The sequence below is a fragment of the Oncorhynchus mykiss genome, chromosome 6, assembly GCF_057628025.1.
Source record: "Oncorhynchus mykiss isolate SJ-2025 chromosome 6, ASM5762802v1, whole genome shotgun sequence".
Classification (NCBI taxonomy): Eukaryota; Metazoa; Chordata; class Actinopteri; order Salmoniformes; family Salmonidae; genus Oncorhynchus; species Oncorhynchus mykiss.
Window position 1 is genome coordinate 74,278,888 of NC_143027.1, and position 24,320 is coordinate 74,303,207.

Consider the following 24,320-nt stretch of genomic DNA (forward strand, 5'->3'; position numbering starts at 1 on the left):
ACTACATTATATATTTTTTTAAAAGCCACGTTAGAAAGGATTACCTACACATACAATGGGGCAAAAAAGTATTTAGTCAGCCACCAATTGTGCATGTTCTCCCACTTAAAAAGATGAGCGAGGCTTGTTATCAGTATAAAAGACACCTGTCCACAACCTCAAACAGTCACACTCCAAACTCCACTATGGCCAAGACCAAAGAGCTGTCAAAGGACACCAGAAACAAAATTGTAGACCTACACCAGGCTGGGAAGACTGAATCTGCAATAGGTAAGCAGCTTGGTTTGAAGAAATCAACTGTGGGAGCAATTATTAGGAAATGGAAGACATACAAGACCACTGATAATCTCCCTCGATCTGGGGCTCCACGCAAGATCTCACCCCGTGGGGTCAAAATGATCACAAGAACAGTGAGCAAAAATCCCAGAACCACACGGGGGGACCTAGTGAATGACCTGCAGAGAGCTGGGACCAAAGTAACAAAGCCTACCATCAGTAACTCAAATCCTGCAGTGCCAGACGTGTCCCCCTGCTTTAGCCAGTACATGTCCAGGCCCGTCTGAAGTTTGCTAGAGAGCATTTGGATGATCCAGAAGAAGATTGGGAGAATGTCATATGGTCAGATGAAACCAAAATATAACTTTTTGGTAAAAAAAAGGACAAAGAACACCATACCTACTGTGAAGCATGGGGGTGGAAACATCATGCTTTGGGGCTGTTTTTCTGCAAAGGGACCAGGACGACTGATTCGTGTAAAGGAAAGAATGAATGGGGCCATGTATCGTGAGATTTTGAGTAAAAACCTCCTTCCATCAGCAAGGGCATTGAAGATAAAACGTGGCTGGGTCTTTCAGCATGACAATGATCCCAAACACACCGCCCGGGCAACGAAGGAGTGGCTTCGTAAGAAGCATTTCAAGGTCCTGGAGTGGCCTAGCCAGTCTCCAGATCTCAACCCCATAGAAAATCTTGAGTTGAAAGTCCGTGTTGCCCAGCAACAGCCCCAAAACATCACTGCTCTAGAGGAGATCTGCATGGAGGAATGGGCCAAAATACCAGCAACAGTGTGTGAAAACCTTGTGAAGACTTACAGAAAACGTTTGACCTCTGTCATTGCCAGCAAAGGGTAAATAACAAAGTATTGAGATAAACTTTTGTTATTGACCAAATACTTATTTTCCACCATAATTTGCAAATAAATTCATTAAAAATCCTACACTGTGATTTTCTGGATTTTTTTTCTAATTTTGTCTGTCATGGTTGAAGTGTACCTATGATGCAAATTACAGGCCTCTCTCATCTTTTTAAGTGGGAGAACTTGCACAATTGGTGGCTGACTAAATACTTTTTTGCCCCACTGTACTGACCAGCTCATGTTATAGACAGAATCGTGCTACATGGCAGACCAATCCGAACTCATCTCTCAGCATGTCCAGCCCATCCATTATCTCTGCCAATCATGGCTAGCGGGAACGTTTCTGTCTTTTTCTGTGGCTAAATCAACTAGGCACGTAATTTAACAATTTTATTAGTATTTACAGATGGCATACAAGTTTGTTAATTGTTATTATTTTTATTTTTTAAACCTCATTTTCTCCCCAATATTGTGGTATCCAATTGGTAGTTAAAGTCTTGTCTCATCTCTGCAACTCCCTTACGGACTCGGGAGAGTCGAAGGTCGAGAGCCGTGCGTCCTCCGAAACACAACCCAACCAAGCCGCACTGCTTCTTGACACAATGCCCACTTAACCTGGAAGCTAGCCGCACCAATGTTTCGAAGGAAACACCGTACCCCTGACGACCGTGTCAGCGTGCACTGCGCCCGGCCCGCCACAGGAGTTGCTAGAGCGCAATTGGACAATGATACCCCCGCCGGCCAAACCCTCCCCGAACCCGTACGATGCTGGGCCAATTGTGTGCCGCCGCACGGGTCTCCCGGTCGCAGCCGGCTGCGACAGAGCCTAGACTCGAACCCAGAATCTCTAGTGGCACAGCGAGCACTGCGATGCAGTGCCTTAGACCACTGCGCCACTCGGGAGGCCCACAAGTTTGTTATTAAGGCACATGAAAGTTCACATGTTCCAGAAGGCATTTCTGCCAAAAAACGCATTTAGATTTTTTTGGCTTTTGGCTCACCTGTGAAGTAGTGACATGCAACATACGCCTAGTTTCCTGAAATGAATCACAAATTCAATGTTTCATCCAACTCTAGAGGGTTAATGGGATCGACACAAGGAAGTGTGCAGTGAGTGTGTGACGTCTTGTTCTCTCTGCAGTCTCTACCAGACAAGGAGGGGAAGAAATGCCTCTTTATAGTGAAGTGCAGCGACAAAAGCTTTGAGATCAGTGCATCGGATAAGAAGAGGAAACAAGAATGGATTCAAGGTAAAGTGACCAATCCCTCCCACCATCTTAAAAGCTTTGCTGTTTACAGAATCTGTTATCTCACCACATTAGGGTTTATTTTTAAATCTCAGAGTAACTTGTTCTCACATCGCTCTGTTCCAGCTGTGTGTTTATCAGGGTGTGGCGGCGCTGCAGTAGATAAAGCAGCCAGCCTTTCTTTATCTGACCCTCCTCTCCTCACTTCCCCTCCCAGCCATCCAAACATGCATCCAGCTGCTGAGGTTGGGCCTACCCTCTCCGCACCTTGAGGCCAGGCTGCGGCGCAGGGAGCTCAGGCAGAAACAGCAGGCCGAGCAGGGGGAGCTGGAGGAGAGGATGAGGCTGCTGCAGATAGCCAATGAAAACAAGCATAGACAACTGGAGTCCATGAGGAAGGTACTGTCTGTCTCTCTGTCTCTCTCTCTCTCTCTCTCTTCCTCCTCTCTCTCTCTCTCTCTCTCTCTCCCTCCTCTCTCTGTCAATTCAAAGGGATTTATTGGCATGGGAAACATATGTTTACATTGCCAAAGCAAGTGAAATAGATAATAAACAAAAGTGAAATAAAAAATCAGAAATTAGCAGTAAAATAATAGATACATTTCCAATGTTGGCTATGTACAGTGTTATAACAATGTGCAAATAGTTGAAGTACAAAAGGGAAAGTAAATAAACATAAATACGGGTTGTATTTACAGTGGTTTTTGTGCTTCCCTGTTTGTAATTTTCTTGTGGCAACAGGACACAAATAATGCTGATGTGATGGCACACAGTGGTATTTCACCTAATATATATGGGAGTTGATCAAAATTTCATTTGTTTTTGAATTCTTTGTGGGTCTGTGTAATCTGAGGGAAATATGTGTCTCTAATATGGTCATACATTTGGTTAGAGGTTAGAAAGTGCAGCTCACTTTCCATCTATTTTGTGGCCAATGTGCACATAGCCTGTCTTCTCTCGAGAGCCAGGTCTGCCTACGGTGGCCTCTCAATAGCAAGGCTATGCTCACTGAGTCAGAAGTCAAAGCTTTCCTTCATTTTGGTTCAGTCACAGTGGTCAGGTATTCTGCCACTGTGTACTGTCTGTTTAGGGCCAAATAGCATTCAAGTTTTCTTTGTTTTTTGTTTAGTTCTTTTCAGTGTGTCAAGTCATTATATTTTTGTTTTCTCCGGTTGTGTTTCTGTCCTGGGGCTCTGTGGGGTCTGTTGGTGTTTGTGAACAGAACCCTAGGACCAGCTTGCTGAGGGGACTAGGGATGGGAATTTGACCTTTGACTGTTCGAGTACTCCTGATTCTTTTTGGAGTACTCAAAACAAAAGAAGCTATTTATAGAACAAGGGTGGCACTGGAAAAATATGTGCGTATTTATCCACAGTATATGCCAACAGTGAGCAACAATGCCTAATTTATCAGAATGTTACAGATAACGAATCCTAATTGCTAAATTGCCTCATATATTCAGTCAATAAAAAAACAAGTGCCATTTATATTATATTGTCGAAGACAATCTTCAAAAAGGTATGGCTGTGCAATGGCATATCCTTGTTTTGTTAATTTAGCAGACAAGGTGCTCTTATTTCCTGAACCCTTTTTACACTCGACACCTATTTTATAGTAAAAAAACATGATGTAATATAACAGAATAAAATAGAACAGAATAGTGCGAAGTGATTCGCATCTCATATCTGGAACAGTGATCATTTGAAATGCCTAACCTTAAATGAAGACCAATGGGCCTCCCAAGTGGCGCAGTGGTTTGAAGCATGCAGTGCTAGAGGCGTCACTACAGATCCGTGTTCGAGCCCGGTTTGTGTCTCAGCCGGCCGCGACCGAGAGACCAATGAGGCGTGTCATTTCTGATTCAAAGGAGAGAGACTTTTAGATTTCTTAAAAACAAATAAACTTGATTATTAATTATCGCAATAATGGAGTTGGTCAATGACCACCCTTAAGTTACACGCTACCTAAACCGCATTGCAAAATAAATGTACACATACATTTTATTCAATCATTGCACCCACACTGCTCGCGCGCGCCAACGAGCGTCTGCTTTGCCAAGCGCTAAAATAGAATTTGCTTCTATTTGTGTTACGGTGCGTGAATGAGGACCCAAAAGCGAATTAACTTAAACAGAGCTTCTTTAATTACCAAACATAGGTAGGCTCAGACGGACCGGCAGATTCCGACAGGACAAGACAAGGTTACAGCAAAACATGACGACAGTCTGGTTCAGGCATGAAACACAACAAACAAGAATCCGACAAGGACAGGAACAAAAACAGAGAGAGATATAGGGGACTAATCAGAGGGAAAAGGGGAACAGGTGGGAGAAGGGGTGACGAGGTAGTCAAGAGGAGACAAGGAACAGCTGGGGGAAAGCGGGGGAGAAAAGGTAACCTAACAACGACCAGCAGAGGGAGACAGGGTGAAGGGAAAGGACAGAGACAAGACACAACATGACAGTACATGACAGTACCCCCCCACTCACCGAGCGCCTCCTGGCGCACTCGAGGAGGAAACCTGGCGGCAACGGAGGAAATCCTCGATCAGCGCACGGTCCAGCACGTCCCGAGAGGGAACCCAACTCCTCTCCTCAGGACCGTACCCCTCCCAATCTACGAGGTACTGGTGACCACGGCCCCGAGGACGCATGTCCAAAATTCTACGGACCCTGTAGATGGGTGCGCCCTCGACAAGGATGGGGGGGGGGGGGGGGAGACGAGCGGGGGCGCGAAGGACGGGCTTGATGCAGGAGACATGGAAGACCGGGTGGACGCGACGAAGGTATCGCGGAAGAAGAAGTCGAACTGCGACAGGATTAATGACCCGAGAAATACGGAACGGACCAATGAACCGCGGGGTCAACTTGCGAGAAGCCGTCTTAAGGGGAAGGTTCTGAGTGGAGAGCCAAACTCTCTGACCGCGACAATATCTAGGACTCTTAGTTCTACGCTTATTAGCAGCCCTCACAGTCTGCGTCCTATAACGGCAAAGTGCAGACCTGACCCTCTTCCAGGTGCGCTCGCAACGTTGGACAAAAGCCTGAGCGGAGGGGACGCTGGACTCGGCGAACTGAGATGAGAACAGCGGAGGCTGGTACCCGAGGCTACTCTGAAAAGGAGATAGCCCGGTCGCAGACGAAGGAAGCGAGTTGTGGGCGTATTCTGCCCAGGGGAGCTGTTCTGACCAAGACGCAGGGTTGCGAAAAGAAAGACTGCGTAAGATGCGACCAATAGTCTGATTGGCCCGTTCTGCTTGACCGTTAGACTGGGGGTGAAAGCCGGAAGAGAGACTGACGGAAGCCCCAATCAAACGGCAAAACTCCCTCCAAAATTGAGACGTGAATTGCGGACCTCTGTCCGAAACGACGTCTGACGGAAGGCCATGAATTCTGAAAACATTCTCGATGATGATTTGTGCCGTCTCTTTAGCAGAAGGAAGCTTAGCAAGGGGAATGAAATGAGCCGCCTTAGAGAACCTATCGACAACCGTAAGAATAACAGTCTTCCCCGCTGACGAAGGCAGTCCGGTGACAAAATCTAAGGCGATGTGAGACCACGGTCGAGAGGGAATAGGAAGCGGCCTGAGACGGCCGGCAGGAGGAGAGTTACCGGACTTAGTCTGCGCGCAGACCGAACAAGCAGCCACGAAACGACGCGTGTCATGCTCCCGGGTGGGCCACCAAAAACGCTGGCGAATGGAAGCAAGCGTACCCCGAACGCCAGGGTGGCCGGCTAACTTGGCAGAGTGAGCCCACTGAAGAACGGCCAGACGAGTAGGAACGGGAACGAAAAGAAGGTTCCTAGGACAAGCGCGCGGCGACGGAGTGTGAGTGAGCGCTTGTTTTACCTGCCTCTCAATTCCCCAGACAGTCAACCCGACAACACGCCCCTCAGGGAGAATCCCCTCGGGGTCAGTGGAGGCTACTGAAGAACTGAAGAGACGAGACAAAGCATCAGGCTTGGTGTTCTTAGAGCCCGGACGATAAGAAATCACGAACTCGAAACGAGCGAAAAACAGCGCCCAACGCGCCTGACGCGCATTAAGTCGTTTGGCAGAACGGATGTACTCAAGGTTCCTATGGTCAGTCCAAACGACAAAAGGAACGGTCGCCCCCTCCAACCACTGTCGCCATTCGCCTAGGGCTAACCGGATGGCGAGCAGTTCGCGGTTACCCACATCATAGTTACGTTCCGACGGCGACAGGCGATGAGAAAAATACGCGCATGGGTGGACCTTGTCGTCAGAGAGGGAGCGCTGAGAAAGAATGGCTCCCACGCCCACCTCTGACGCGTCAACCTCGACAACGAACTGTCTAGAGACGTCAGGTGTAACAAGGATAGGAGCGGATGTAAAACGATTCTTGAGGAGATCAAAAGCTCCCTGGGCGGAAACGGACCACTTAAAGCACGCCTTGACAGAAGTAAGGGCTGTGAGAGGAGCTGCCACCTGACCGAAATTACGGATGAAACGACGATAGAAGTTCGCGAAGCCGAGAAAGCGCTGCAGCTCGACGCGTGACTTAGGGACGGGCCAATCAATGACAGCTTGGACCTTAGCGGGATCCATCTTAATGCCTTCAGCGGAAATAACAGAACCGAGAAATGTGACGGAGGAGGCATGAAAAGTGCACTTCTCAGCCTTCACAAAAAGACAATTCTCTAAAAGGCGCTGGAGGACACGTCGAACGTGCTGAACATGAATCTGGAGTGACGGTGAAAAAATCAGGATATCGTCAAGGTAAACGAAAACAAAGATGTTCAGCATGTCTCTCAGGACATCATTGACTAATGCCTGAAAGACAGCTGGAGCGTTAGCGAGGCCGAAAGGAAGGACCCGGTATTCAAAGTGCCCTAACGGAGTGTTAAACGCCGTCTTCCACTCGTCCCCCTCCCTGATGCGCACGAGATGGTAAGCGTTACGAAGGTCCAACTTAGTGAAAAACCTGGCTCCCTGCAGGATCTCGAAGGCTGAAGACATAAGAGGAAGCGGATAACGATTCTTCACTGTTATGTCATTCAGCCCTCGATAATCTATGCAGGGGCGCAGAGACCCGTCCTTCTTCTTGACAAAAAAAACCCCCGCTCCGGCGGGAGAGGAGGAGGGGACTATGGTACCGGCGTCAAGAGCTACAGACAAATAATCTTCGAGAGCCTTACGTTCGGGAGCCGACAGAGAGTATAGTCTACCCCGGGGGGGGGGGGTGGTTCCCGGAAGGAGATGAATACTACAATCATACGACCGGTGTGGAGGAAGAGAGGTGGCCCTGGACCGACTGAACACCGTGCGCAGATCGTGATATTCCTCCGGCACCCCTGTCAAATCACCAGGCTCCTCCTGTGAAGAAGAGACAGAGGAAACAGGAGGGATAGCAGACATTAAACATTTCACATGACAAGAGACGTTCCAGGAGAGGATAGAATTACTAGACCAATTAATGGAAGGATTATGACAAACTAGCCAGGGATGGCCCAAAACAACAGGTGTAAAAGGTGAACGAAAAATTAAAAAAGAAATGGTTTCACTATGATTACCAGAAACATTGAGGATTAAAGGTAGCGTCTCACGCTGAATCCTGGGGAGAGGACTACCATCCAGGGCGAACAAGGCCGTGGGCTCCTTTAACTGTCTGAGAGGAATGTCATGTTCCCGAGCCCAGGTCTCGTCCATAAAACAGCCCTCCGCCCCAGAGTCTATTAAGGCACTGCAGGAAGCTGACGAACCAGTCCAGCGTAGATGGACCGACAAGGTAGTGCAGGATCTTGAAGGAGAGACAGGAGTAGTAGCGCTCACCAGTAGCCCTCCGCTTACTGACGAGCTCTGGCCTTTTACTGGACATGAAGTGACAAAATGACCAGCGGAACCGCAATAGAGACAGAGGCGGTTGGTGATTCTCCGTTCCCTCTCCTTAGTCGAGATGCGGATACCTCCCAGCTGCATGGGCTCAGCACCCGAGCCGGCAGAGGAAGATGGTAGTGATGCGGAGAGGGGAGCGACGGAGAGCGCGAGCTCCTTTCCACGAGCTCGGTGACGAAGATCAACCCGTCGCTCAATGCGAATAGCGAGTTCAATCAAGGAATCCACGCTGGAAGGAACCTCCCGGGAGAGAATCTCATCCTTTACCTCTGCGCGGAGACCCTCCAGAAGACGAGCGAGCAAGGCCGGCTCGTTCCAGCCACTGGAGACAGCAAGAGTGCGAAACTCAATAGAGTAGTCTGTTATGGATCGATTGCCTTGACATAGGGAAGACAGGGCCCTGGAAGCCTCCTCCCCAAAAACAGATCGATCAAAAACCCGTATCATCTCCTCCTTAAAGTCCTGATACTGGTTAGTACACTCAGCCCTTGCCTCCCAGATTGCCGTGCCCCACTCACGAGCCCGTCCAATAAGGAGAGATATGACGTAGGCGACACGAGCAGTGCTCCTGGAGTAAGTGTTGGGCTGGAGAGAAAACACAATATCACACTGGGTGAGGAACGAGCGGCATTCAGTGGGCTCCCCAGAGTAACACGGCGGGTTATTGATTCTGGGCTCCGGAGATTCGAAAGCCCTGGAAGTGGCCGGTGGATCGAGGCGGAGATGGTGAACCTGTTCTGTGAGGTTGGAGACTTGGGTGGCCAGGGTCTCAACGGCATGTCGAGCAGCAGACACTTCCTGCTCGTGTCTGCCTAGCATCGCTCCCTGGATCCCGACGGCTGAGTGGAGAGGATCCGAAGTCGCTGGGTCCATTCTTGGTCGGATTCTTCTGTTACGGTGCGTGAATGAGGACCCAAAAGCGAATTAACTTAAACAGAGCTTCTTTAATTACCAAACATAGGTAGGCTCAGACGGACCGGCAGATTCCGACAGGACAAGACAAGGTTACAGCAAAACATGACGACAGTCTGGTTCAGGCATGAAACACAACAAACAAGAATCCGACAAGGACAGGAACAAAAACAGAGAGAGATATAGGGGACTAATCAGAGGGAAAAGGGGAACAGGTGGGAGAAGGGGTGACGAGGTAGTCAAGAGGAGACAAGGAACAGCTGGGGGAAAGCGGGGGAGAAAAGGTAACCTAACAACGACCAGCAGAGGGAGACAGGGTGAAGGGAAAGGACAGAGACAAGACACAACATGACAGTACATGACAATTTGTGACTCCGAACGCAATGCAAGTCCCGCTCATTGGCTTTTAGAAGCATATACCCATGTGCCATCTCCTCATTGATTATACCCATGTGGGTGATTGAAAGATGAACTGAAGTCGGTCGGTCGGTTGTGATAATTCACCTTATTATGAAAGTTAGATGCCAATCGCCATATAAAGTCCAAAGAAGAAAAAGCCTGGAAGGAGGAGAGATGACTAGAAACGATTCGGTTGACCATTTTATGAGTGGATTAATTGTCGGAGTAGAGGATCTTGTGCATTTCAGGTAAAATAACAACTCAACGTTTATATCCCAGGACAAATTAGCTAGCAACGGCAAGCTAGCTAAATAGGACAAATTAGCTAGCAACTGCAAGCTAGCTAGCTAAATTTCCATAATTGTTTAATGCTTTTCGGCCTGTCCCCAAATTAATATAATTGGTTCAGAGTTTGTTTTGATATTTCAACCTGCGTGTCATGATCGCGTTTGGTGTGGGGGGAACAAAATCAATTTGTGCATGAGTGTCTGGTTTGGGTATGATTTTAAGTGATCGCTGGGAGCCCAACAAACAGATTTGGGTTGTAGCTCTTTATAGCAAAGTACATCCCCCTGAATGTTCATGACAAACAACAGATGTGTAGAATTATACAAAGGTACATTGTGCTATCAAGCAACAGACAGCAAAATGTACATTGCGCCAGGTTTCTGTCTCTAGGTCATTTACTACTTTTTTATATGTCACACCCTGATCTGTTTCACCTGTCTTTGTGATTTACTCCACCCCCCTCCAGGTATCTCCCATCTTCCCCATTATCCCCTGTGTATTTATACTTGTGTTCTCTGTTTGTCTGTTGCCAGTTCATCTTGTTTGTCAAGCCAACCAGCGTTTTTGTGTCAGCTCCTGCTTTTCCTCAGTCTCTTTTCTCGTCCTCCTGGTTTTTGACCCTTGCCTGTCCTGACCCTGTACCCACCCACCTGACCACTCTGCCTGACCCTGACCCTGCCTGCCATTCTGTACCTTTGCTCCACCTCTGGATTACCGACCTCTGCCTGACCTGACCCTGAGCATGCCTGCTGTCCTGTACCTTTGCCCCTGTTGCTATAATAAACATTGTTACTTTGACATGGTCTGCATCTGGGTCTTACCTTGATACCTGATAGTACGAATTCCACGAGTTGTCTGGGAGGCCGCTTACCACGGTGGTAACCCTACAGCTCCGCAGCGACTCATCGGTCACTCCACCTTCTCGGGAGCCCCGCTTATCTCCTCCGGAACGCTTCAATGGAGAGCCGAGCACCTGTCAGGCGTTCCTAACTCAGTGTGCCCTTGTCTTCGAGCTTCAGCCTTCCTCCATCCCCTTGGATCGCTTCAAGATAGCATACCTCATCACACTGATGTCTGGGAGGGATCTCATCTTGGCTACTGCAGAAACCAGGCTTACCGGTAGGAACAAGTACTCTGGTGGGCCATATGGAGAACGTTCCTGCTTCCCCTGCTCGCAACCCCTTTTCATGCCATTCTGCTGTGGGGAGACCAGTCCAAATCTCACAGGTTCTCATTGACTCTGGGGCCGACAATAGTTTTTTGAATGCTACCCTGGCGTCTGAGCTGAACACCCCCCCCCCCCCTCAGCCCCTCTCCATTCACATGGATGTTAGAGCGCTGGACGGGTGCTCTAGAGTCCGAGTCACCCACAACACCACTTCCATCAACCTACGGATATTGGTGAACCACAGCGAGGCAATTCAGTTTCTGCTCATCAAGTCCCCTCTGATTCCCGTGGTATTGGGATTCTCTTGGCTCCAATGACACAATCCCCTCTTAAACTGGTCTACTGGTGCCATCATGGGCTGAAGCCCGTTCCGCCACACCCATTGCCTGAAGTCAGCACAACCTGCTCTGGGACGTCTTTCTGGGGGCTCGGAAGGTGCCCCGGATCTCTCCGCTATTCCCACGGAGTACCAGTACCTCCAGGAGGTGTTCAGGAAGGCCCAGGCCACGACGCTTCTGCTCTTCCATTCTTCTTCATGGAGAAAAAGGACAAGACCGTGCATTGACTACTGGGGACTCAATGACATTACAGTTAAGAACCGTTACCCGCTACCATCCATCTCCTCTGCCATCGAGCCATTACAGGGGGCCACTGTGTTTTCCAAGCTGAATTTACGGAAAGTAAATGTGGTGTGGATACGAGAGGGGGACGATTGGAATACCGCCATCAACACAGCCAGTGGCCACTACGAGTATCTGGACATGCCCTTTGGCCTCACCAATGCCCCTGCTGTGTTCCAGGCTCTGGAGAATGATGTCCTCCATGACATGTTGAACTGGTTCGTCTTCGTCTACATTGATGACATCCTCGTCTTCTCCCACTCCCCTTAAGAACACGTGCTCCATGTCCAGCAGGTCCTTCAACGCCTTCTGGAGAATCAGCTGTTTGTGAAGGTAGAGAAGTGCGAGTTCCCTCGTTTCACCATCCCCTTTCTGGGTTACATCATCTCTGCTGGGAGTGTCCAAGGTGAGTTCAGTGATGGATTGGCCTCAGTCTACGTTCAGGGTGCAGCTGCAACGTTTCCTGGGGTTAGCCAACTTCTATCGCTGCTTTATCCGGGGTTACAGCACCCTAGCTTCCCCCCTGTCAGCACTCACCGCACCCCAAGGCTCCATTTACGTGGTCTCCAGCTGCTGACTGGGCGTTCCAGGACCTCAAACATCGCTTAACCACAGCTCCCATCCTGGTTCAGCCTGTAGATGATGGCTTTGTTATGAAAGGTTTTGTAATCGCTTCCTTTTAGGTGGTCCTAGAATTTAAAGACTCTATTCTGGATCTTGATAATTAGCAGGTATTGTCCTAATTCTGCTCTGCATGCATTATTTAGTGTTTGAATTTGTACGTTTGGTGTTTGTCCCATTTTGTGAATTATTAGTTGGTAAGCGGACCCAAGACCTCACAACTATAAAGGACAATGGGTTCTATAACTGATTCAATAATTTTTTGCCAGATCCTAATTGGGATATTTAATTTTATGTTCCTTTTAATGGAGTAAAGGCCCTTCTTGCCTTGGCTCTCAGATCATTCACAGCTTTGTGGAAGTTACCTGTGGTGCTGAGGTAGTTAGTTACCTGTTTAGCCTGAGGTAGGTATAGTTTTTTCTGTGCTCTAGGGCAATGGTGTCTAAATGGAATTTGGATTTGTGATCCGCGCAACTGGATAATTTTTGGAACACCATTATTTTTTGTCTTAATGAGATTCACTGTCAGGGCCCTGGTCTGATAGAATCTGTGCAGAAGATTAATGTGCTGCTGTAGTCCCTCTTTGGTTGGGGACAGAAGAACCAGATCATCAGCAAACAGTAGACATTTGACTCAAATTCTAGTAGGTGAGCTTGGGTGCTTCAGAATGTTCTAGTGCCCCGACAATTTGTTGATATACAGTATATGTTGAAGAATGTGGGCCTCAAGATGCATCCCTGTCTCATTCCATGGCCCTGTGAAAAGAAGTCTGCGCGTTTTTTGCCAATTTTAACCGCACACTTGTTGTTTGTGTGCATGGATTTTACAATGTGTGTTTTTCCCCAAACACCACTTTCCAACCATTTATATAGCAGACCCTTTGCCTCTCTCTCGCTTTCTGTCTCTCGCAGTCTCTCTCTTGCTTGCTCTCTCACATAATTGCTATGTAGCTTCACACCACTTGTCATTAAAATGTTATTCAGTGTGTTAAACCCCCTTTCATTCAGAACTATAGACCTCCACAGAAACTGACCTGCCCTCTCAGGACAAGGAATCCTCACACCTCTCCCTGTTACTAATCACACTTTTATTGTCCTCTGTTTGTCTGCTGTAAATGACAGTTAACTTTTCTGCCTTGGTGCTGTAGCCCCTTAAGAATTAACACTAAGAATGATCTTAACTTGATTGTATTCTATGGTCAAAGCTACAGGTTCTGTCCTCATCCAGGCCTGTTCCTAAGCATTTTACACAGACCTGTCGCACATTCTTCCACTCTCTCAGCTGAGATAACCCAGACTAAATTGGACACGTTCATGGCCCATCAGGGGTGATTGTAGTAGTTACATTGTAGGGTTATTATAGTAGTTTGGGAATTATACTACCAGTTGTCGGCTGACCTCAGTAAACATGATCCATGATGTCATTTTATAGGTAGCCTACTCCTGAAGGTACAAAATATATTATAATGAGCATGTTACAGTATTTGTAAAATGCTTCACTGTTTCTGAAGTCTGTGGTGAAATCACTTGATGGAAAAGTCCAGTGGCTGTGTGAAGGAGGTGTGACTGTTAAAGACAATAGGCTGATTACATGGTAGAATTCTGTCTCTACTCTTTACTGCATTCAGTTATAACGGACAGAATGAAAGGTCAGAGCACACCCCTTTCTTGAGTCAAGGAAAACCTCTCTTTCTTTCTTTCTCTCTCTCTTTCTTTCCATCTCTATTTCTTTCCTTCTTTCTTTCTTTCTCTTTCTCTTTCCTTCTTTCTCTCTTTCTTTTTCTCTTTCTCTCTTCTTTCTTTCTTTCTTTCTTTCTTTCTCTCTCTCTTTCTTTCCATCTCTATCTCTCTCTTTCTTTCTTTCTTTCTTTCTTTCTTTCTTTCTTTCTTTCTTTCTTTCTTTCTCTCCTTTCTTTCTTTCTTTCTTTCTTTCTTTCTTTTCTCTCTTTCTTTTCTCTTTTTTCTCTCTCTTTCTATCCTTTCTTTCTCTTTCTTTCTCTTTCTCTTTCTCTCTCTCTCTTTCTCTCTTTCTTTCTCTTTCTCTCTCTCTCTTTCTCTCTTTCTTTCTCTCTTTCTCTTTCTTTCTCTTTCTCTCTCTCTTTCTTTCTTTCTTTCTCTTTCTTTCTCTCTCTCTCTTTCTCTTTCTTTCTTTCTTTCTTTCTCTCTTTCTCTCTTTCTTTCCATCTCTCTTTCTTTTCTTCTTTCTTTCCTTCTTTCCTTCTTTCTCTTTTTCTCTTTCTCTCTTTCTTTCTTTCTTTCTTTCTCTCTTTCTTTCCATCTCTTTCTTTTTCTCTTTCTCTCTCTCTTTCTTTCTTACTTTATCCCCCCCCACTTGATTTCTCCCATACCCTTTTATTATATATTTATGTATACAAATATACATTTTAGGTTTACAGTTAAGTTTTGATGAACAATGTATTTAGTGAAGGTTTATTTGTTATTTGTGACATGGCTCAGATGCTCTCATAGTATTGACTGGGGGAGGGGGTCCTGGGGTTATGCGGGGCTGTGGTTTCTGTTATTCCCAGAGGAGTTTCAGTTCCTTATTAATGAACACCATACCGTGTCTCATGCTTAATTTTGACCCATGTTTAACTAGTGTAACACTTGTAGAGAACTTACCTTAATTCCCAAATGCAGTGAATCAAGCATATTATGTTAGAAATGTTAATGAATTTCAGAAACAGATCATTGTCCTCCACGATGAAATCTCAGACAGCATTGGCCAGATTTTTGACAACTTGAGTGAACGATGCGTCTTGCTATAGAGATCCGGCATTTACAAAAGTACACTGATTGGCCAGATGGTGGCTCTATAACAACAGATTGAAAATGCTAATTTTGGAAGGTCATGCCCCTCACCCCGTTTGACCTAAAGTTATAAATTGCTACATAGGTCCCTTTCCTCACAAGGATTGTCTGCCATTATGAATTTTGTGAAAAACACTTAAAATACTACTCTTCTGGTAACATATGACCGATCTGCACGAAACTTGATATGTGGCGTCTATGGACAAAGGTCTCTCAATGCAATATTTTCCAGACTAGTACCTAAAACAACATGGCCTCTATTGACCAATAAACATTCATCCATATGTTTATATGTACAGTTGAAGTCAGAAGTGTACATGCACCTTAGCCAAATACATTTAAACTCAGTTTTTCACAATTCCTGACATGTCATCCTAGTAAAAATGTCCTGTTTTAGGTCAGTTAGGATCACCACTTTATTTTAAGAATGTGAAATGTCAAAATAATAGTAGAGAGAATGATTTGTTTCAGCTTTTATTTCTTTCATCACATTCCCAGTGGGTCAGAAGTTTACATACACATACAGACACAGGATTGTGTCAAGGCACAGATCTGGGGAAGGGTACCGAAACATTTCTGCAGCATTGAAAGTCCCCAAGAACACAGTGGCCATCGTTCTTAAATGGAAGAAGTTTGGAACCACCAAGACTATTCCTAGAGCTGGCCGCCCGGCCAAACATATGACCAAGAACCTGATGGTAACACTGACAGAGCTCTAGAATTCCTCTGTGGAGATTTCTGCAACTCTCCAACAATCAGGCCTTTATGGTAGAGTGGCCAGACAGAAGCCACTCCTCAGTAAAAGGCACCTAAAGACTCTCAGACCATGAGAAACAATATTCTCTGGTCTGTTGAAACCAAGATTGAACTCTTTGGCCTGAATGCCAAGTGTCACGTCTGGAGGAAATCTGGCACTATCCCTACGATGAAGCATGGAGATGGCGGCATCATGCTGTGGGGATGTTTTTCAGCGGCAGTGACTGGGAGACTAGTCTGGATCGAGGCAAAGATGAACAGAGCAAAGTACAGAGAGATCCTTGATGAAAACCTGCTCCAGAGCGCTCAGGACCTCAGTCTGGGGTAAAGGTTCACCTTCCAACAGGACAATGACCTGAAGCACACAGCCAAGACAACGCAGGAGTGGCTTCAGGACAAGTCTCTGAATGTCCTTGAGTGGCGCAGCCAGTGCCCGGACTTCAAACCGATTGAACATCTCTGGAGAGACCTGAAAATAGCTGTGCAGCAATGCTCCCCATCCAGCCAGACAGAGCTTTAGAGGATCTATAGAGAAGAATGGGAGAAACTCCCCAAATACAGGTGTGCCAAGCTTGTAGCGTCAAACCCAATAAGACCCGAAGCTGTAATTTCTGCCAAAGGTGCTTCAACAAAGTGCTGAGTAAAGGGTCTGAATACTTATATAAATGTGATATTTCAGGGGGTTTTTGTATATAAATGAGCAAAAATGTCTAAAAACCAGTTTTTCGTTGTCATTATGGGGTGTAGATTAATGAGGGGGAAAAATGATTTAATCCATTTTAGAATAAGGCTGTAACCTAACAAAATGTGAAAAAAGTCAAGGGGTCTGAATATTTTCCAGAAGGCACTCTTGGGTAAATAAATTAAACTAGCTCTGCTAGGCTAATATTTTTGAGTGTGAACTGTATTACTGTACTGTATTATACTGTATTTTATGGACTGGATTTACGCACATCGTTCAAACCATAATAAAGCAGGGAGAGAACATACAATTCTGGTGTAGCACACAAAGTTACCAATATAGGCCAGCGAATTTGATTTAAATTTTGAAATATAATAGGGCCTATTTGTATAATTTGTAGGCTTATATATACAGTGCCTTGCGAAAGTATTCGGCCCCCTTGAACTTTGCGACCTTTTGCCACATTTCAGGCTTCAAACATAAAGATATAAAACTGTATTTTTTTGTGAAGAATCAACAACAAGTGGGACACAATCATGAAGTGGAACGACATTTATTGGATATTTCAAACTTTTTTAACAAATCAAAAACTGAAAAATTGGGCGTGCAAAATTATTCAGCCCCCTTAAGTTAATACTTTGTAGCGCCACCTTTTGCTGCGATTACAGCTGTAAGTCGCTTGGGGTATGTCTCTATCAGTTTTGCACATCGAGAGACTGACATTTTTTCCCATTCCTCCTTGCAAAACAGCTCGAGCTCAGTGAGGTTGGATGGAGAGCATTTGTGAACAGCAGTTTTCAGTTCTTTCCACAGATTCTCGATTGGATTCAGGTCTGGACTTTGACTTGGCCATTCTAACACCTGGATATGTTTATTTTTTAACCATTCCATTGTAGATTTTGCTTTGTTTTGGATCATTGTCTTGTTGGAAGACAAATCTCCGTCCCAGTCTCAGGTCTTTTGCAGACTCCATCAGGTTTTCTTCCAGAATGGTCCTGTATTTGGCTCCATCCATCTTCCCATCAATTTTAACCATCTTCCCTGTCCCTGCTGAAGAAAAGCAGGCCCAAACCATGATGCTGCCACCACCATGTTTGACAGTGGGGATGGTGTGTTCAGCTGTGTTGCTTTTACGCCAAACATAACGTTTTGCATTGTTGCCAAAAAGTTCAATTTTGGTTTCATCTGACCAGAGAACCTTCTTCCACATGTTTGGTGTGTCTCCCAGGTGGCTTGTGGCAAACTTTAACCTTTCTGATCTCCCCATCCCGGATCCGGGTTCGTGAATACAGACTCAAGCTCATTACCATAACGCAACGTTAACTATTCATGAAAATCGCAAATGAAATGAAATAAATATGCTAGCTCTCAAGCTTAGCCTTTTGTTAACAACACTGTCATCTCAGATTTTCAAAATATGCTTCTCAACCATTGCAAAACAATCATTTGTGTAACAGTATTGATGGCTAACGTAGCATTTAGCATTAGCATTCAGCTGGCAACATTTACACAAAAAAACAGAAAAGCATTCAAAAAAATCATTTACCTTTGAAGAACTTCAGATGTTTTCATTGAGGAGACTCTCAGATAGCAAATGTTCAGTTTTTCCTGAAAGATTATTTGTTTAGGACAAATCGCTCCGTTTTCTGCGTCACGTTTAGCTATGAAAAAACCCCTGTATCCAGGATTGTGTAAATCTATCAGCAAGCTCATTAGCATAACACAACGTTAACTATTTATGAAAATCGCAAATGAAATGAAATAAATATGCCATCTCTCAAGCTTAGCCTTTTGTAAACAACACTGTCATCTCAGATTTTCAAAATATGCTTCTCAACCATAGGAAAACAATCATTTGTGTAAAAGTAGCTAGCTAGAGTTAGCATTTCGCGTTAGCATTTAGCGTTAGCATTAGCGTTAGCATCCAGCACGCAACATTAACAAAAACATAAAAGCCTTCAAATAAAATCATTTACCTTTGAAGAACTTCTGATGTTTTCAATGAGGATACTCTCAGTTAGATAGCAGATGCTCAGTTTTTCCAAAAAGATTCCTTGTGTATTAGAAATAGCTCCGTTTTATACATCACATTTGGCTACCAAAAAAAATCCATAAATTCAGTCCTCAAAACGCAAACTTTTTTCCAAATTAACTCCATAATATCGACTGAAAACATGGCAAACGTTGTTTAGAATCAATCCTCAAGGTGTTTTTCACATATCTCTTCATTGATACATCGTTCTTGGAAACATGCTTTCTCTCCTGAATCCCAGGAGAAAATGCCTGCACCTGAAGATTACGCACAAATTTAGACAAAGGACACCGGGCGGACCTCTGGAAAATGTAGTCTCTTATGGCCAATCTTCCAATGATATGCCTACAAATACGTCACAATGCTGCTAAGACCTTGGGCGAACGACAGAAAGTGTAGGCTCATTCCTTGCGCAATCACAGCCATATAAGGAGAGAATGGAAAACAGAGCTTCAGAAATTCTGCTAATTCCTGGGTGATGCATCATCTTGGTTTCGCCTGTAGAATGAGTTCTGGGGCACTTACAGACAAAATCTTTGCAGATTCTGAAACTTCAGAGTGTTTTCTTTCCAAAACTGTCAAGAATATGCATAGTCGAGCATCTTTTCGTGACAAAATATCGCGCTTAAAACGGGAACGTTTTTTATCCAAAAATGAAATAGCGCCCCTAGAGCTCTAAGAGGTTATTAAACAACACTTTCTATGGATATCTTTAAGAAATGGCTTTCTTCTTGCCACTCTTCCATAAAGGCCAGATTTGTGCAATATACGACTGATTGTTGTCCTATGGACAGAGTCTCCCACCTCAGCTGTAGATCTCTGCAGTTCATCCAGAGTGATCATGGGGCTCTTGGCTGCATCTCTGATCAGTCTTCTCCTTGTATGAGCTGAAAGTTTAGAGGGACGGCCAGGTCTTGGTAGATTTGCAGTGGTCTGATACTCCTTCCATTTCAATATTATCGCTTGCACAGTGCTCCTTGGGATGTTTAAAGCTTGGGAAATCTTTTTGTATCCAAATCCGGCTTTGAACTTCTTCACAACAGTATCTCGGACCTGCCTGGTGTGTTCCTTGTTCTTCATGATGCTCTCTGCGCTTTTGACGGACCTCTGAGACTATCACAGTGCAGGTGCATTTATACGGAGACTTGATTACACACAGGTGGATTGTATTTATCATCATTAGTCATTTAGGTCAACATTGGATCATTCAGAGATCCTCACTGAACTTCTGGAGAGAGTTTGCTGCACTGAAAAGTAAAGGGGCTGAATAATTTTGCACGCCCAATTTTTCAGTTTTTGATTTGTTAAGAAAGTTTGAAATATCCAATAAATGTCGTTCCACTTCATGATTGTGTCCCACTTGTTGTTGATTCTTCACAAAAAAATACAGTTTTATATCTTTATGTTTGAAGCCTGAAATGTGGCAAAAGGTCGCAAAGTTCAAGGGGGCCGAATACTTTCGCATGGCACTGTAAATAGGCCTACTTTTTCATAATATTTCCCCTAATGTTATTAGCCTACCTCCCTCCTTCTCTCTCTATTGTTGCTTCATTTCTTCCTCTCTTTCAATAGTTAAATAAAGTACGTTTCATAGTCCTTATCGTCATCATTCTAATGTCATCCTTGAATAATATAGGACTAGAATTAGATGCACACGGCTTTCACTTCTCTTCATGAAGATTGAATGGTTATGGCTCTGAATAAGTAACTGCTATTGCCTAACTGGGTTCTATTGGGTGCTGTATTTAACATTCAGCAAACAAGGGCTTGCATCCCTCTTCGAATAGTCTATTGGTATAAGAAATGCAAAAAGAATGTGTGTCCAGCAAGCTATTCTAGTCTAGATTTTCTAGAGCTCTGGAGTGTTATGTTAGAATCGTATTATGCATAACCATTGATAATTAGCTAAATATAAAGCTACTAATGCAGGGTAGCCTAGTGGTTAGAGCGTTGGACTAGGAACCGGAAGGTTGCAAGTTCAAACCCTCGAGCTCTACAAGGTACAAATCTGTCGTTCTGCCCCTGAACCCACTGTTCCTAGGCCGTCATTGAAAATAAGAATTTGTCCTTAACTGACTTCCCTAGTTAAATAAAGGTAAAATACAAATTAATTTATTACCTGAAAGAGGTAGGCTAGGACATCTATATGTAGGGCTATATATCAATCTAGAACAGAATAATCTATTTTGGATGCAATTTGAATGGAGTTGATGGAGAGAGAAAGACTGTGAGAGAGTGCTCGCGCATGCACTGATTTACAGCAACGAATTTCGAGTGATATGTTGTTTTATCACTCTGCAGCTGCAATAAAATTTAAATAAATCTTTACAGTAAAAAATTAAGTGACCCTCGAAAGCCAGATGGATATGGGTAAATTAGATGCGCATTCTGTATTTATATTACTGTAGCATAGGCTATGCTGCAGCAAATATAGGCCTACCTATATTTATAGGTAGGCCTACCTAAAGTTACCATGATGAAATAATAGGTCTACATGCATTGTGAACTGCGTTCTATACTGAGATGGGCTGTCTGCCCTCACCCTGAGCGTTGATGATTCATCATGCAGAGGCTGTAGAGAAGACAGATTTAGACTTCACATATCATTTAACAGTTCCATTTCACGCCATGCTGTTCATGTAAATAATGTATTATAATTTCATGTTTTTTCGCAGTTATTTATCCTTGGAAAGGGTAGAGGTTTTGGGCGGTAAATCCATGTAAATCTCGGTAACCGGTTTCCCGCCATTCAACCCTATATATGCAAATATATGCAAAAAATTTGGATGAAAATTGTTATTTGGCCTTACTGCTATTAGCCCATACAAATGCATTGAATAACAGATTCACTAAATGGAACAACGGATAGTCCCCACCAAAAAATCTAAAGGACGTTTGTTCTGAAGTGTTTGTCCTATATCTGAGAGAGATAAGAAAAATCAGTAAACATTCGTATATATATATATTTCTTTACCTCTATTTAACGCACTAAACAGTCTCCATATATACAGTACATCCATTCAATGTGTTCAACTGGTACTGGGGGACCTTCAGAAGAGTCTTGTGAGGCCTGTGGGCGTCCTAGAGCAGAAAAATAGTTTGTAGGCCAAAACTTTCGGACGCTACAGATGATTTTGTGAGAAGCCAGATTTTTGAGATGTCTCATTGTCTGACCGCTCTAGCTTTGTCAGCTTTCACCTCAGATGCGGAAGTGCAACATAGGCGGATGCGGTGGATTGAAACTCATCCAATGCATTATGCTAATTATATTTCCATGGGGCTCAGACATCAACCTTAGGGGGTTAATCTGTTTGACTCAGAATGATGAATTTTGGCCCACATGCTCAGGGATATGAGTCTAGCTAACCCAAGCAATATCTCAGACACCACTGACCCGATTTTGACTAAAATAGGTGAATGATTCATCTTGCCATAGAGATCCGTAATTTATACAATTACACTGATTGGCCCAAGGGGTTTGCTGTATCATTCGTGGGGGACGACATGTTTACTTTTGCCTTGTTTTTCATTAGATCTGAGAAGAGGGGGAAAAGCACTTATGCAAACGTAGCTGGCTCAGGGACACCTGTGAAAGAGCTGATGCCTGTATTTCGGTGCTGGTCTGCTGGTTATTTAGATCTGTCTCAGACTACCCACTTCCCCCTTTGCACCAGCATCTGGAGGCCCAGCTTTTCTTCTTATGCATCATTCTTTTCTACTCAAGTTCTCAAGAGCAGATTCTGCAGTTTCTAAATCATATATCCTTGTTAAACAACTCTTAAAAATGACCCCTTGAGCTCGATTTCAAAATATAATATAATAATTACATGTGCAACACTCAAGCCACAGTAATATATTTAAACTCAAAATATGCCATTCTGTTCTTTTGAAATGCATTTTCTTAGTTTCATAATGTTCCTTAAAGCCCCCATGCAGTCTTTTTAATGTGGTTTTTTAAATCATGACTCACTATCTGTGTTTGAATACCCATACTAACATACTGTATACATACTTAATGAGTATATACTACATATATACTACATATCATTTTAGTATATTGTAAACAAATGTTTCAGTATCGTTTCAGTTGAGTACTAGCACTTCTCCTGTCTACCGGAAGTTGATGCTGTTGCTATGCAACCTCTTGCTAGCTTGTTAGCATAACAAATGACTAGCTAGACATATTAGGATTTTGGGTGTTCGTAAACATCACTCTGACCATGTTACTCACCCTAGTAGAGCTGGTTAGGCTGTTTTTATGTTGTCCATAGCATTGGTGACTGTAAATGCTTGTGCTTCTAGTTCCGACAATGCAGTAATAACCAACGAGTAATCTAACCTAACAATTTCACAACAACTACCTTATACACACACGCGTAAAGGGATGAAGAATATGTACATAAAAATATATGAATGAGTGATGGTACAGAACAGCATAGGCAAGATGCAGTAGATGGTATAGGGTACAGTATATATGAGATGAGTAATGTAGGGAATGTAAACATTATATGAAGTGGCATTGTTTAAAGTGGCTAGTGATACATTTTTACATCAATTTTTCCATTATTAAAGTGGCTGGAGTTGAGTCAGTATGTTGGCAGCAGCCACTCAATGTTAGTGGTGGCTGTTTAACAGTCTGATGGCCTTGAGATAGAAGCTGTTTTTCAGTCTCCCTTCTGGATGATAGCGGGGTGAACAGGCAGTGGCTCGGGTGGTTGTTGTCCTTGATGATCTTTATGGCCTTCCTGTGACATCGAGTGGTGTAGGTGTCCTAGAGGGCAGGTAGTTTGCCCCCGGTGATGCGTTGTGCAGACCTCACTACCCTCTGGAGAACCTTACGGTTGTGGGCAGAGCAGTTGCCGTACCAGGCGGTGATACAGCCCGACAGTATGCTCTCGATTGTGCATCTGTAAAAGTTGCTTTTGGTGACAAGCCAAATTTATTCAGCCTCCTGAGGTTGAAGAGGCGCTGCTCTGCCTTCTTCACCACGCTGTCTGTGTGGGTGGACCAATTCAGCTTGTCCGTGATGTGTATGCCGAGGAACTTTCTACCCTCTCCACTACTGTCCCATCAATGTGGATAGGTTGGTTCTCCCTCTGCTGTTTCCTGAAGTCCACGATCATCTCCTTTGTTTTGTTGACGTTGAGTACGAGGTTATTTTCCTGACACCACACTCCGAGGGCCCTCACCACCTCCCTGTAGGCTGTCTCGTCGTTGTTGGTAATCAAGCCTACCACTGTAGTGTCGTCTGCAAACTTGATGATTGAGTTGGAGGTGTGCATGGCCACGCAGTCGTGGGTGAACAGGGAGTACAGGAGAGCAAATTGGAGTGGGTCTAGGGTGTCAGGTAGGGTGGAGGTAGTGTGGTCCTTGACTAGTCTTTCAAAGCACTTCATGATGACGGAAGTGAGTGCTAAGTGGTAGTCGTTTAGCTCAGTTACCTTAGCTTTCTTGGAAACAGGAACAATGGTGGCCCTCTTGAAGCATGTGGGAACAGCAGACTGGGATAAGGATTGATTGAATATGTCCGTAAACACACCAGCCAGCTGGTCTGCGCATGCTCTGAGGACGCGGCTGGCGATGCCGTCTGGGCCTGCAGCCTTGCGAGGGTTAACACGTTTAAATGTTTTACTCACGTCGGCTGCAGTGAAGGAGAGTCAACAGGTTTTGCTGGCGGGCCGCGTCAGTGGCACTGTATTGTCCTCAAAGCGGGCAAAGAAATTGTTTAGTCTATTTGGGAGCAAGACATCATGGTCCGCAACGGGGCTGGTTTTCCTTTTATAGTCTGTGATTG

General features: G+C 44.7%; 1 protein-coding gene across 2 annotated transcripts in view; it reads left to right on the forward strand.

Annotated features, from left to right (window-relative positions):
- The window catches only part of LOC110526568 (switch-associated protein 70), a 36,557-nt gene that overhangs the window by 5,851 nt on the left and 6,386 nt on the right, over positions 1–24,320 (forward strand). For both annotated transcript variants that reach the window (XR_016496865.1, XM_090238852.1), the window contains exons 6-7: positions 2,277–2,385; positions 2,600–2,781. Coding sequence is in view for 1 of the 2 variants with exons in the window: in XM_090238852.1 (XP_090094978.1) it covers positions 2,277–2,385; positions 2,600–2,781 (291 nt within the window). In the remaining variant the exon portion in view is untranslated. The remainder of the gene's footprint in view (positions 1–2,276; positions 2,386–2,599; positions 2,782–24,320) is intronic.